Raw genomic sequence first — 12,771 nt, 5'->3', positions numbered from 1 at the left:
CCTGCTGAGATTGCAGCTTTATTAATGTCCTCAGAATATTCCGGTCAAGGCACACTCCATGTTGGCTTGAAAAATATGAAATTAATGACCTGAGAAGAGCTCTGGGGGAATCTGAGAAACCTAGTGTTTCAGTGCAGTAGGAAAATTGCATTCTTTCCAGGGAATCAAAAAAAGCTGCTGAAGTAAACAGTTATGACACAGAGTTCTGATCTGCTATATGCAATATTGGTTTTATCCCATCTTGTAAGTGAAGCTGGATGATTACTTCAACTCTGGAATACTGTGAACAACTTTTTGTAGACCTTGGCTAGCGACAGATACTTCATAGCTGATTTAAAAGCACATCAAGCCAGTCATTTTAAGTATGGTTGAGAAGTAATTATTTAATGTCATCTTATGGGTTGGTTCTTTGTTCTTTTATTTTTAGCCTTCTAAATGAATGAAGAATACTTTGCTCCTGTTTTCATTGCTTGTGCATTTAAATATAACACTTTACAGTGTATAGTCAAGCATCAAATCATTCCCTCAAAATTTTTTAAAGCATTGCCACCTTTTGTGACTTGTCAACAGTGAGTGGCATTGGGGTGTTTTGAAGCATCTGTTTTATGGCACACATTCCTGTGCTGATTTCTTCTTTTTAAATGGCTGTATCCTTTGCTTCTCCTTTCTCTTTGGTAACCTTGAGTTATTACATTACTAAATCTGATGGACGGGTCTTTATTGAGAGACAGGGCAGTATGGATTTCTGTGTAGCTGATACCAACGCTGAATGTAGCATGGAGTCCTTAGAGAAAGTTTCCAAGAAATCTGTAAGATATTTCCCTAAGGGAGATTAAATGCTTAACAGAACACAGACTGGTTTATTTAGTTATCTGTGTTCTTTTTTTCATTAATTACTGCTGATGCTTTCTGTCATATTCTTTTTCAAGAATTCCCTATAGACAAGAAGGTCTTTTAAATTGATACTGCAACATGTCCAGTTCTCCCTGTATAATGCACACAAAATTCTCTTTTAATTGCGATCTGCCTGATGGAGGAGCGTTTGAGGTGACAAATCAAGTTTTCAGCCTGATCTTACCTTGACCTCTATTTCCTTTCAGAATTAAACCATGATTATGACAGCTCCTCTGAGTTTAACACAAGGCAGTGCAACATAGAGCAGCCCAGAGTCTGGTACAAATGTGATCCAAGTAACCATGGGATTTATGGCAGAACAAGGATGATGACTTTCTTCAAGGAAACTTTCCTGTCTTTTTCTCTGCATCGACAAAATATGATAGGTCATGAAAAAATCTGAAACCTTTCATGGCTTTGAGTGGATGAAATGGGTTTGCTTTTTTGAGACTGTGTCCTTTTGTTATGCCTTCTTCATAAATTAATGTGTTGCAGTGCCAACAGTGTCTTGAAGTAAAGGCCATGTGAGACACAGCTTGGCTCTTAACTTTGAAAAGGGAAAGCCTATAATTGGAACCAGCTGACATCTAACCCCTCTCTTTTATTCATGGGTATAATCTATCATGAAGCTAGATTAGATGTGAAGCCAGAATAGATGTGTTTAAACCCTACCCATGGGTGCCAATTTTTAATCTGTAATCTGTGGAAGGACTTTGTATATGCAGGTCTTTTTCCCTCTCTTGCTACCAGCTGAGGTGAACACCATCAACGAGAGCACTGAAATCCTTCACTTGAGCCCTGCTGTCTCAACTGAGTACGTGGGCGAGAAACCAGAGAAGAAGGCTGAGTTCTGTGACCGCTCTTGTGAAGAGCTGGGAACGATGTTCACTGAGCTCACCGGCCTGCGCATCGTGGTGAACAACTTAGCTGATAACCTCCAAAAAGTGGTAGGTACCCATAAGTCTGAAGAACCAAAAAAGGTTTGCTGTGTTCCCTCTTTGTTTTATACCAGAGGCAGTTAACAGAGATTTCTGTATATACACACCTGTATACCTGTTGGTATATCTGCACAGTGTAGAGATGACCTACATTTTCAGACTGACTAGTTAGTTAGTTCTTGAGTATTACACTTTAATGAAGGCTTGGTTTTCACAGACTGGGTTTAAAAGAACACACACACACATGCTCACCTATGTAGAGGTAATCAATCCTCTTAAAGGTAAGAAATCGAAAGCTAACAAACATAGCCTTGCCAGTATACTGTTGAAGCAGTGTTACCATGCTTATACCATTTATGAACACATGAGCAAGTGGCTACACAGGGTACCTAAACTGCAAGTAAATGTATGGGACTTTTGTAGCTGGAATAAGACAGTGACATGTTGAAGTCTGCCCCTCTTCATATTCTGAATAAGTTGATCCTTTCTGAAGGAAGTTTATTACTGTGCCATAAGTTTCAGGATTAAAATCTTCACATTGAAAGATGAGTTACACTAGAGGAGAGCAAAACTTTTAAGAACAGATTACCCTTAGTATTGTGTGACAGTATTGCAGTACCTGAGATCTTTTTAGGTACATTAATATGTAAAAAAATACACTTGTTTTTTTAATGGAAGAATTAAATCCAGTAATGCCTCAGTTTTGTCTTATTTAAAATGGCTTGCTTACAAAGTACACATTTTTTTTTATTTGCTTCATCTTCTAGTCTGAAGAGAACCAAATTATGTGGGAATTGATTGGGCCTAACAAAACACTGAAGAACCAGTCAGTTTGCTGGCAGGATGGCCGTGTCTTTGCAGATAATGAAAGCTGGATTGTAGATAGCTGCACCAAGTGCACCTGCCAGGTAAGGTTTGGGAAGCATTCTTCTTCTCTGCAAAAATGGATAGTGGGTTTCCTCCAGCTCGGGTCACACTTACTCAGAGCTTAGCCTAGACTTAGTGATATTTATAAAAGGTAGTCCCCTTGTCCATGACATTTAGAACAAATCAAAGAATTTCCACACGTGAAACTTCCCCAGATGCCCACCTTTGTTTCCTCTGTATGTGAGCATAAGTCAGTAAGTTGATTTCTTTGCCTCTAGGATTCTAAAATTGTGTGCCATCAAATCACCTGCCCAGCAGTCTCCTGTGCTGATCCATCTTTTGTTGAAGGTGAATGCTGTCCAGTCTGCTCCCACTGTGAGTATTTAGACAAAGAGAAAGATATTCTTTGGCAATATTTAAAATTACTAATGATGTGTTGGAGAGGTCAAAACAAGAGGTTGAGGCAGGTAAGATCAAATGAACAACTTATATGTACACAAGGATCATAGAAAGTGATTTAGCTGCTTGAAGTTACCTTCTGGATGAGTTAGTCTCTCTTCGGTGATTATATTGGTTGCTTAGAAGTAAGCTGATAACTTGCCTAGCTAAGTTGTACACTAGAGGTTAGATGCGTACTCCTCCCCTGTCACTTTTTCCAAGGCTGGACATTCTGATTTTTGTTGGTTTGCATCAGCACTGTGCACTATAGTTTCTTTTCCATACTACCTGGTTAAAACAGACTAACATAGGTTAGGATGTCATCTTGTCTCCTTGTGGAGGGTGTTTAAGTTCCACATCTAAAGTTTCATGCAGTTTAATGCAGTATTTATTAAGAGTGCAAGTTATTCTTCCTCTCTGCTATTGTCATTCTGTTACTCTCTTTTATTTCTTTTCTGTTGTATATCCTCTTCTCCTATAATGTGTTACTTATATGGAAGAAATTGTCAAGGTTTAAGATATCATTGCAGGCTGTGAGATAGATTTTGGAGTGACAATAGATTAAGTAATTTCACTAAGTGACATCAGTGTCGGTTCAGTATATTTCACTCTGTACTAGACAGGTCTGTTACAGAAGGAAGTGGTTGCTTAGATGTTCTAAATAAAAATGCATTGGAATAAGTGCTCTTCATCATGTTCACCATTATGTTGTGTTCAGAGATGGGGCCACATCTCATCAAACTGACCTATGTTCTGAAGTCAAAGACAGTTGGGACTTGTGTTTTCGGCTCAGTCCATTCTAGAGATAAGATGTTCTTCTTCTTCCAAAGATCAGTGCCTTGGGCAAGCACACTGCATGCATGGATGTTCATGAAGATCTAGGATTCTTATCTGGGCTAACCTCTCATTACATTAAACCATAATTCCCTAACTTCAGTGGCAGCTTGGGAAAGCAAAATCAGAAAAAGAGACCTAAAGGACAAAGCATATGTTCTACAGAAAAAGAAGTTGAAAATCTTCCAAATAGGATAATAGAGCGACTTTAAATGCTAAGCACTTTTTTGTACCCTTTGCTCTGCAGCTGATGACAGTGAGGAAGGCTGGTCACCATGGTCAGACTGGACGAAGTGCTCAGTTACCTGTGGCTCTGGAACTCAGATGAGAGGAAGGTCGTGCGATGTCACCAGGAGTGCTTGTACAGGCCCGCACATCCAGACAAGGATGTGCAGCTTTAAGAAATGTGACCATCGCGGTAAGTAATACAATTTCTTCCTTTTTTTAAAGCTTCTTTGGACTTCTCTAAGCAAAAACAAGCTTAGCCTGGATTTCCTATGAACACCCACTAGTCAAAACACTGTGTGTTTGAACACTCATGAATAATTAAAGTAGCTATCATAAGATTCTTTGTCATCTCCCACATTTCAAATATTTATCCTTTTCTTGACAATTTAATAGCTCTGTGCATTCTGGCCTTAGTTCTGTTAAACAAAAGGATAGTGGGTGATCTTTTCATTATGACCTGGAGCCTCTTGTTTGACTTCAGTTTGGAGGCAACACTCAGTTCATAATCATGATACATGGGGCCATGTTTTATCTGCCATTCATTCATGATTATTGGCCCATTCCGTTAGCTTAGTTTTTTAGGAATACAGTAATCATAGAAGACTTTTTGCAAAATATCAAACTGCTTTTATATTTAAGGCACTTAGAAGAATGATACTCTGTCTCTAGAGCTCAGTTAATACTATTGCAGGTAGCTGCTGTATCCAGGCTAGTATGGTACCCAAGGCTATTGCTGAAGCTGCTAGATGTCCAACATGCATTTTAAACCAGTATTAGTTTCACTGAACAAGTATATTTTTAAGTAAAATATCTAACATCAGTGTTAGCCTTATGTTGGTCACTGAGATTCTAAAGAAAGCTGTACTTGAACGTCTGAGCTGACTTGCTGGGCTTTGTAAGTGACTGTGGCAGGAAAGAGATGTGGTGAGAGGCTTACTGGAAGGTTAACTTCACAAGTGAGCTTGTGTTACTGATGCAGGTGGGCTATTTCCTTGAGTTTTGCTCTTTTCTCTGGCAGTACGTCAAGATGGTGGCTGGAGTCACTGGTCCCCCTGGTCTTCCTGTTCAGTGACCTGCGGAGTAGGAAACATCACCCGCATCCGCCTCTGCAATTCCCCTATCCCCCAGATGGGTGGGAAAAACTGTGTGGGAAATGGGCGAGAAACAGAGAAGTGTGAGAAGGTTCCGTGTCCGGGTACGTCTGTGGTCCTGAGTCCAAAGTGACGCAATAATAGTCCAGCTGAGTTTCTTCTCTTTATTCAGATCTAAATGACAGTGAATTTCTATGATGGCAGATATGTTTTGTAGCTTAGGGGTGAAATAAGACAGGGTGTTTTTCAAATCAAGACAACAATGCAGTAGGAGGTTTTGTAAACCTCCTAAGTTATGATCTGTCTTTAAATATTGAATTTAAGAAATTTTCATTTTATAACTTAATGATTTATCCTTGCATATCAATACATACATTTTCAATCTAAAAGGAAGCTGATACTGTTGTTGTACATGTTAAGAATAAACATACAGTCCGCCAATAGCCAGGTTTCTTTGAAAATATGCATATATATTTGACATATATTCACCACACGTAATTGTTATTGTCATTTTTTCTTCGTCTATGCTTTTTAATCTTTTTAGAGGCCATCGTTCCACTCATTTTCACTTTCCTTTCGTATAATTTTTCCTCATTTTTTTCCTCTGTATACCCTTCTTCATCCCCTCTTCTGTTCAGCTATGCTACTTATGGGATAGGAGCTTGAACCTGATGTCAAGTTTCTAACTCAACAGTACTTAAATAACTGTACGTACTTCGTGTATTTTTTTTAATGCAAAGCTAGTGAAAAGATTATTTATTTAAGGACACACACCACTGCCCTTATGTTTTTTTTAGCAGTACCAAGAACAAACACAGAGTTTGATTCAGAGATATTTGTATTTCAAGAAAATTCAGGATTGATGGCAACAGGTTCAGTAGAGTTGTACTGATATAAAACATGCAGAAGAATCATTGAAATAAGTTATTTATGCCAAGTCAAGCAATACTATCGAAGATACGCTGATGAATGGATTACCAGACAAGAATAATAGCTGCAACCTTACTGAGCATAAAAAAAGCCATAGAGCTCAGGTTTGGCTCAGCAAACTTCTTAGGGTGTGATGTTGCTTTTTGTACAAAATGAAAGCTTAGGAGAGAGAGCTTTGAAGGCACTGTACTTGTTTGGTTATATGGAAATACACCATGCCGGTGCGTGGCATATTGTTTTGAATTATTGGCCAAAAAAATGCCTATAAAGTAGTTGGTATTTTGAATTTGTTTCTTTGTTTCTGGAATACTGCTACATCAGTGTAAGCCTTTGCCAGCACTTTTCTTCTGATAGGTGTAGTGAGAAAGTGTCTGCAGTCAGGGATCTGAAGAAAGGGTTGTTATTGACATCAAATGTTGTCCCCAGTATAACACCTGTGATGCTCTTCTCCTCTCTCCTGCATATCCCAGTGAATGGCCAGTGGGGTCCTTGGTCTCCATGGTCTGCCTGCACGGTTACCTGTGGAGGAGGAATTCGTGAGAGGTCTCGCCTCTGTAACAGTCCAGAGCCACAGTATGGAGGAAAGCCGTGTGTGGGAGATACCAAGCAACACGATATGTGCAATAAGAAGGATTGCCCAATTGGTTGGTATTTAGTCATTCTGTATTCAATCTGAATATTATTACTGTTATTTCTTTAATTGATAATTATGAATTGACACTACAGAAATCCACTAATTATACCAGTGTTTCAGGAAGCCATATTTAACTATTTTGGGTGCTGTTTAGATCGGTGTGATTTTACATGTATTCTTAATACTGACTTCTGAGCAAGGATGCATTTTTTTAAACAGGGCTTCAATATGCTGTAATGTGTTCACCTGGATATAGCAGTCTGTAATATTTTAATATTAAATCAATAGGATATTAAATGCATTTAATAACCCTAGTTCTAAGGGTTTTTAGGAGTCTGTTGCATCAGATGTGATTTCAGCTACTGAACAGAGAATACCTGTTTCTTAAATGAAGTGTTACCTGTCTTTTACACTCCTAATTTACACTTCTCTGTCTTTGACAGATGGGTGTTTGTCAAATCCTTGCTTTCCTGGAGCAGAATGCAACAGTTACCCAGATGGGTCCTGGTCATGTGGGCCATGCCCAGCAGGTTACCTTGGCAATGGTACCATCTGTGAGGATCTTGATGAGGTATTGATTCTGTTTTCATTAACATCTGGAAATCACTGTGAAATTCTCAATATTTGGGAATTATATGGCCATCTAATTGGCTGCTTCTTTTCTTTCTTTTCTGACAGTGTATAGCTGTGTCAGATGTTTGCTTCAAGGTGAATCAGGTCCATCGCTGTGTGAACACAAATCCAGGGTTCCACTGCTTGCCATGTCCTCCACGCTACAAAGGTAGTCAGCCCTATGGGGTAGGGCTGGAAGTTGCCAAGACAGAGAAGCAAGTAAGTGATGTCAAAAATAATTGGATGGCTTTGAAACTGAGTAATTCTCACCTGAAAATATCTGTGAATGAAAACGTGATAAACTTAGGTACCAAACAAAGTTAACCTGAAACAGGTAACTGCTGTTCCAGGATATTTTTGGTTCAAGTGACTGAACACTGAACTTCAGGGGTTTTTTTAAGGGGTTTATTTTCTCTAGGCGTTTGCATGTTTGTGCCAAATGAATGTAAAATGTCAGCAGCAGGCATTCCCCTGCTTTGCACTCTGTTCTTTCAGGTGTATATATCTACTCTGGGACTGGAAACTGAAGAATCAGGATTGTTCTTTCCATAAATATAATGCTGTTAATGTGGGTGTCATCAGACATATGTCTGAAGTTCTCACTCCCTAAATTCCACTGGGCCAGCACCTGTCAGTGGTGAAGGACAGAAGGAAGTGGAAGTGATGTTGAAGACTAGGCTTTGATAGACAAGACAAACTTTAAAACAGATGTCATGGGATACCTTCCCTTTGTTGCCATTGAATCAACCGGTGGTTAGTTCAACGTGTGAAGTCTACATGTAAAGCATCTGTGTGAGATTCTCAGATAATGAAAATAAGCAAAGTGATAAGAAAGAGGTAACAAAAACTTACTTGAGGGGAACATGAGGGTCTTTTTGATTTAAGAAAATACGATAGTCCTTGCATACAGACAGGCAGAACACTAAAGGAATGAGGTGAGTACAGTCTACTTGCTGTTGCAGTTGATTTCTGGGGATTAATGATATGTGGAAGAAAGCAGATGGAATTTGGAAAATGTTAGTCACTCTAATTGCTTTTTGAATAATGTCCAGTTTTTCCTGTGGTTTTAATTATTTTCATTGTACACGTTGTCTGGAGATGTGAACTGACAGAGCAGTCTGACTTACTAACCACAGTTAAGACAAAGTTCCTGTTTTTAGGCATCTGAATAGCTGGCCTGATTTTGACAAAGTTGAGGCACACACAGCTGGCTGCAAATATTATCAGGTTGCAGTGAGTGTGCTCTGTCTGTTGCAGGTCTGTGAACCTGAGAATCCATGCAAGGACAAGACACACAGCTGCCATAAGTCTGCAGAGTGCATCTATCTGGGCCATTTCAGTGATCCTATGTACAAATGTGAATGTAGGACAGGTTATGCTGGCGATGGGCGCATCTGTGGTGAGGATTCGGATTTGGATGGCTGGCCTAATAATAACTTGGTCTGTGCTGCTAATGCAACATACCATTGTGTGAAGGTAAGTAAAAAAGGTTGATAAAAATGCTACACCATAACAAAATTTTCTTTTTTTTTTTTTTTTTCTAAATAGTTGAGAATAACACTTTTCAGCGTCAAGCTGGTGATTGCTTTCATTTAAGCTTTGACTGATAGAGCATGTTCATTTTTTGGGAGATGCTGTGAAATGTGTATTCATTTCACACTAGATCCAGGAAGGGATTGTCAAAATGAAATTAAGTCCTCTGCTTTGAATTTCGTCCTACTTGGTGTACATGGAAGGCTGGGATGTTTATGAATAGAATTAGCACTCCAAGCAGAAGCTGCCAAAAGCATGGGTGTGGGGCAAATAGCTAGTGATAACTAAACAGGAATCTCTGGGCACAGGTGAGTATGAAATCCTACCTGCAAGGGCTGTAGCAAAATAGCCAGCCACATTACCTCTCTAGCTGTAAATCCTTCCTTGAACTACCCCTTCCTTTTAAATAGTTAAGCAGCTCGCACTCTGTGAAACTGGAATCAGAGCCTGAGATAATTTTTGGCAATAGGAATGGTAACAGAGGAATGAATATGAGTAATTAGAGGAGTTCTCCTTATTGCAGAAGCCCAGTGGGAGAGGATGGGAGATCGAGCCTCTCTTACCCTTCAGAGATGTGAAGTCCCAGCTCTCACTGTCCAGAGGGGAATGACCTGCCTGCCACCATTGGCTCTAGACCTGGCAGGGGACTCTTGCTGCTGCAGCAGTGCCACTGTAGTGAAAAAAGAAACATTACCTCACTGAGGAGAAAATAAGCGTCAGGCAGCCTAAAAATGGTGGTGTGTAGGTTTAGCAGTGGGTGACCACCATGGTATATTCCCCAGAACCTGGTTCTGTGCTTGTCTGAAGCCTCCTCAGCTCCATGGCCTGAGGTTTCTTCTAATGGAAAAAATGGTCAACCTGTTGGATGTCTCATCCTGATGCAGTTACACTGCTGTGCGAAACCAGGCTGAAAGTTGTTCCAGGTCCACCAGTATAACAATGGCCCAAATAGCTGAGGGCTGAAGGCACATCCTGACAGGTAATTCCCTGGATCCCAGTTCTGAGCGGTGGCCTCACTGGTGGCTGAATGACAGCCACAATACAGAGGGGCATATGCTGTTTGCAGCAGTAAATCAAGCAACGGGGATGAAGTGAGCTTTACCTGAGCAGAAGGCATAAGCAAGCGCTCAGTTTTAAACACCTACCCATGGGACCACTGGGTTACCTGTGTGCTTTCACTAGGGCAGGTGCTCACATATTTTGTTGAATCAGTTGTGGCTACAAGGACAATGCTTTCTCTCTTGAGGATTTTTAGATTTATATTTTTTTCCCCAGACCGGAAACATGTTGGTTTCTCCTTCTCCATTTTAAAGGGATCTGCCTCTAAACTCAAAGTTCTAGCCCAATAACTTCCACTTAAAAAATGAGGAAAAAAATGCAAAAATGTCTGAGTTCAAGACCCCTACAGTGGTTTAAAAAAACCCAAATATGGATCAAGAAACTAGGAATGTTTGAAATAAGGCTGTTTAAGAGAATCAGATGTCACCCAGGTGTAATCCACTCAGAGCTGTGAATCTGGGTTTTATCAGCAGAAGAGTTTCAGACACTGGTGGAAATTTGAGCTTCAAATATTGATCTTCCTTGCCATAGCTGACATCTCTTTGTTGTGGATCCAGCCAATTCAGTGATTGCAGTTCATATATTCTTTTTTGGTTCTTCAAGATGTAACTCAAATCATCAGTTTTCATTAAAAACCCAACATGCTGAACCCATACAGAAAAAAAACTGTTTCCAAAGATTGATTCATGGTTTCTATAATACATGTGTTGGTCTAATAGACACAAATACTTCATTTAAGGGGACCACCCACCTTTCAACAAAAAAAAAAAAACCCTTAAAAATACTGGGTATTTTCAGGTCCTTATATTCATTATGAAATATCCTAGTTGAGTAATTTGATTTAAAAAAAATTGAATGAAAGCTGTTTTCCTTGAGCTGATAATAGTTGAAAGTTAACTTACTGTCTACAAACAACAATTTGAATAAAGAAAGTAGTTGTAAATAATAGCAAAATATTAGCAATATCTTTTAATGTAAATTTCTTTTTCATTCACTTGAAAGTAGTATTTTTTTTTTCTGTAAGAATTATCATACCAACACACAACTTTGTCACCAGATAGACCAAAGAAGGCTGGTTTCCAGTAGGTTTGTGCCTCAAGGTTGAGTTCCCAAGTGGAAGGTGCGATGTCTAAGTCTTCTTTCTAATGTCTAATAAGGGACATTTAGTGTGCACTGGTAGGATCTCTCTCCTCTACCCCATAACCTGTTTTTGCAGAGTTTATAGGAACTTGCTACCCATGAAGTCTCCAACTACTTGATTTGTATGAAACTGGACTCAAATCTGTAGACAGACAGGAAAAAAAGAGATACAAACGTATAAAGTGATAGAGCAAGCTTTGGCTAATTTCTTTCACGGTTTCAAAAAAATTTTTTTGTATCACTGCTAACCGATATTGAATTGGGCAGTCAAGGCTGTTCACAGGTATTTGGTAAAAAAGTGCTATAAATATTTGGATTGGGGTTGCATAAAATGTTTGCATTGGGGCTTTTGATATTTATTGCAAATTTTCCAGTTCTCTTAAATTATCTATACTGGTATAACCACTGAGATTGAAAACAAACAGGACTTGGAATCTTACTATAATATTCATTTTCTCAGGGTATGTGTTACAAAAAAGATTTTTCCACACTCTATTTGCAGATTCTGTTTTGGTGTGATGTAGATATGGAATGTGAGGAAAAAGTGAGAATAACAGAGTAGGTTTTTATAGATTTATTTATTCTTAGCCAATGCTAGAATTGAAATAAGCTTTAGCTGATTTCAGTATTTTTAAAAGGAATACATGTTAAAAGTTTGGCAAACTATTTCATTTCTTATTTTTTCAGTGTAACCTAAGACTTGCTCGTTTAAAACAATGATTCTTTACAAAGCTGTGATACAAAATAAAGAGATAAATTTGCCTTTTATTTTCAAAGCCATGGGAGCATGCAAGTGCAAAAGTACTGTTTTGCAGGACAGTATAAAGGCACATTTTTCAAAACCCTTTCTTACAGTATTCCCCTTCATTCCTGTGTTCCCCTTCATTCCTGTAACTTTTCACATGATCAGCTATTCCTGAGGATCATCTCCTGGCTTGTATCTTTTTTTTTTTTTTTTTTTTTTCTGGCAACCAAACTGGGTTATTTTATATGTAATCTTCAAACATCCTTTGTGAGTTGTCTATAAAAAGTTGATGTAAGAGTGCATGTGTGTGCGTGCGGTGTGTATGTTCTCTGCTAGATGGTTTCATCTAAAATTTACTGGAAACATCCCTTTAGCAGAAGAAGAGCTGGGAAATGGAATGATTTGCAGATGCATTTCACTGACTTTACAATATGAAAGCAGCAAATGAAGTACTATCTTTGGCAACAAACAAACAGGCATTTAAAAACCTATTTGTGATGATTGTTCTTGTTTTATAGCTTCTGGTTTATCATATCTACTCTTCTGTCCAGGCAAGTAATTCTGACATAATTTAAACATAATGTATTGATTATTTCTTTTGGCCAGGATAACTGCCCCCTTCTGCCTAATTCTGGCCAAGAAGACTTTGATAAAGATGGCAAAGGAGATGCCTGTGATGAGGATGATGACAATGACGGTGTTGAAGATGATAAAGTAAGATGCATTTCTGTATCTTCAGTACATTTGACCTAAACATCTGGTTTTAAGGAAAAACATTACAATAGACAAGAGCTTTATTGTTCAGATCTTCAGCTGAGTTATTCTGCA

The 12,771-nt window shown here is 38.8% G+C and overlaps 1 protein-coding gene across 1 annotated transcript in view; it reads left to right on the top strand.

Moving 5' to 3' along the window:
- THBS2 (thrombospondin 2) overlaps window positions 1-12,771 on the top strand; it is a 31,281-nt gene that overhangs the window by 5,966 nt on the left and 12,544 nt on the right. Inside the window, exons 4-13 of the mRNA XM_010075484.1 lie at window positions 1,645-1,841; window positions 2,600-2,740; window positions 2,978-3,074; window positions 4,219-4,389; window positions 5,218-5,394; window positions 6,691-6,864; window positions 7,298-7,425; window positions 7,533-7,685; window positions 8,724-8,942; window positions 12,550-12,657. Coding sequence (XP_010073786.1) covers window positions 1,645-1,841; window positions 2,600-2,740; window positions 2,978-3,074; window positions 4,219-4,389; window positions 5,218-5,394; window positions 6,691-6,864; window positions 7,298-7,425; window positions 7,533-7,685; window positions 8,724-8,942; window positions 12,550-12,657 — 1,565 coding nt within the window. The remainder of the gene's footprint in view (window positions 1-1,644; window positions 1,842-2,599; window positions 2,741-2,977; window positions 3,075-4,218; window positions 4,390-5,217; window positions 5,395-6,690; window positions 6,865-7,297; window positions 7,426-7,532; window positions 7,686-8,723; window positions 8,943-12,549; window positions 12,658-12,771) is intronic.

The sequence above is a fragment of the Pterocles gutturalis genome, unplaced genomic scaffold, assembly GCF_000699245.1.
Source record: "Pterocles gutturalis isolate BGI_N339 unplaced genomic scaffold, ASM69924v1 scaffold27977, whole genome shotgun sequence".
Lineage (NCBI taxonomy): Eukaryota > Metazoa > Chordata > Aves > Pterocliformes > Pteroclidae > Pterocles > Pterocles gutturalis.
The sequence above is the reverse complement of the archived record's forward strand: the minus strand, read 5'-3'. Positions and strand labels throughout refer to the sequence as shown.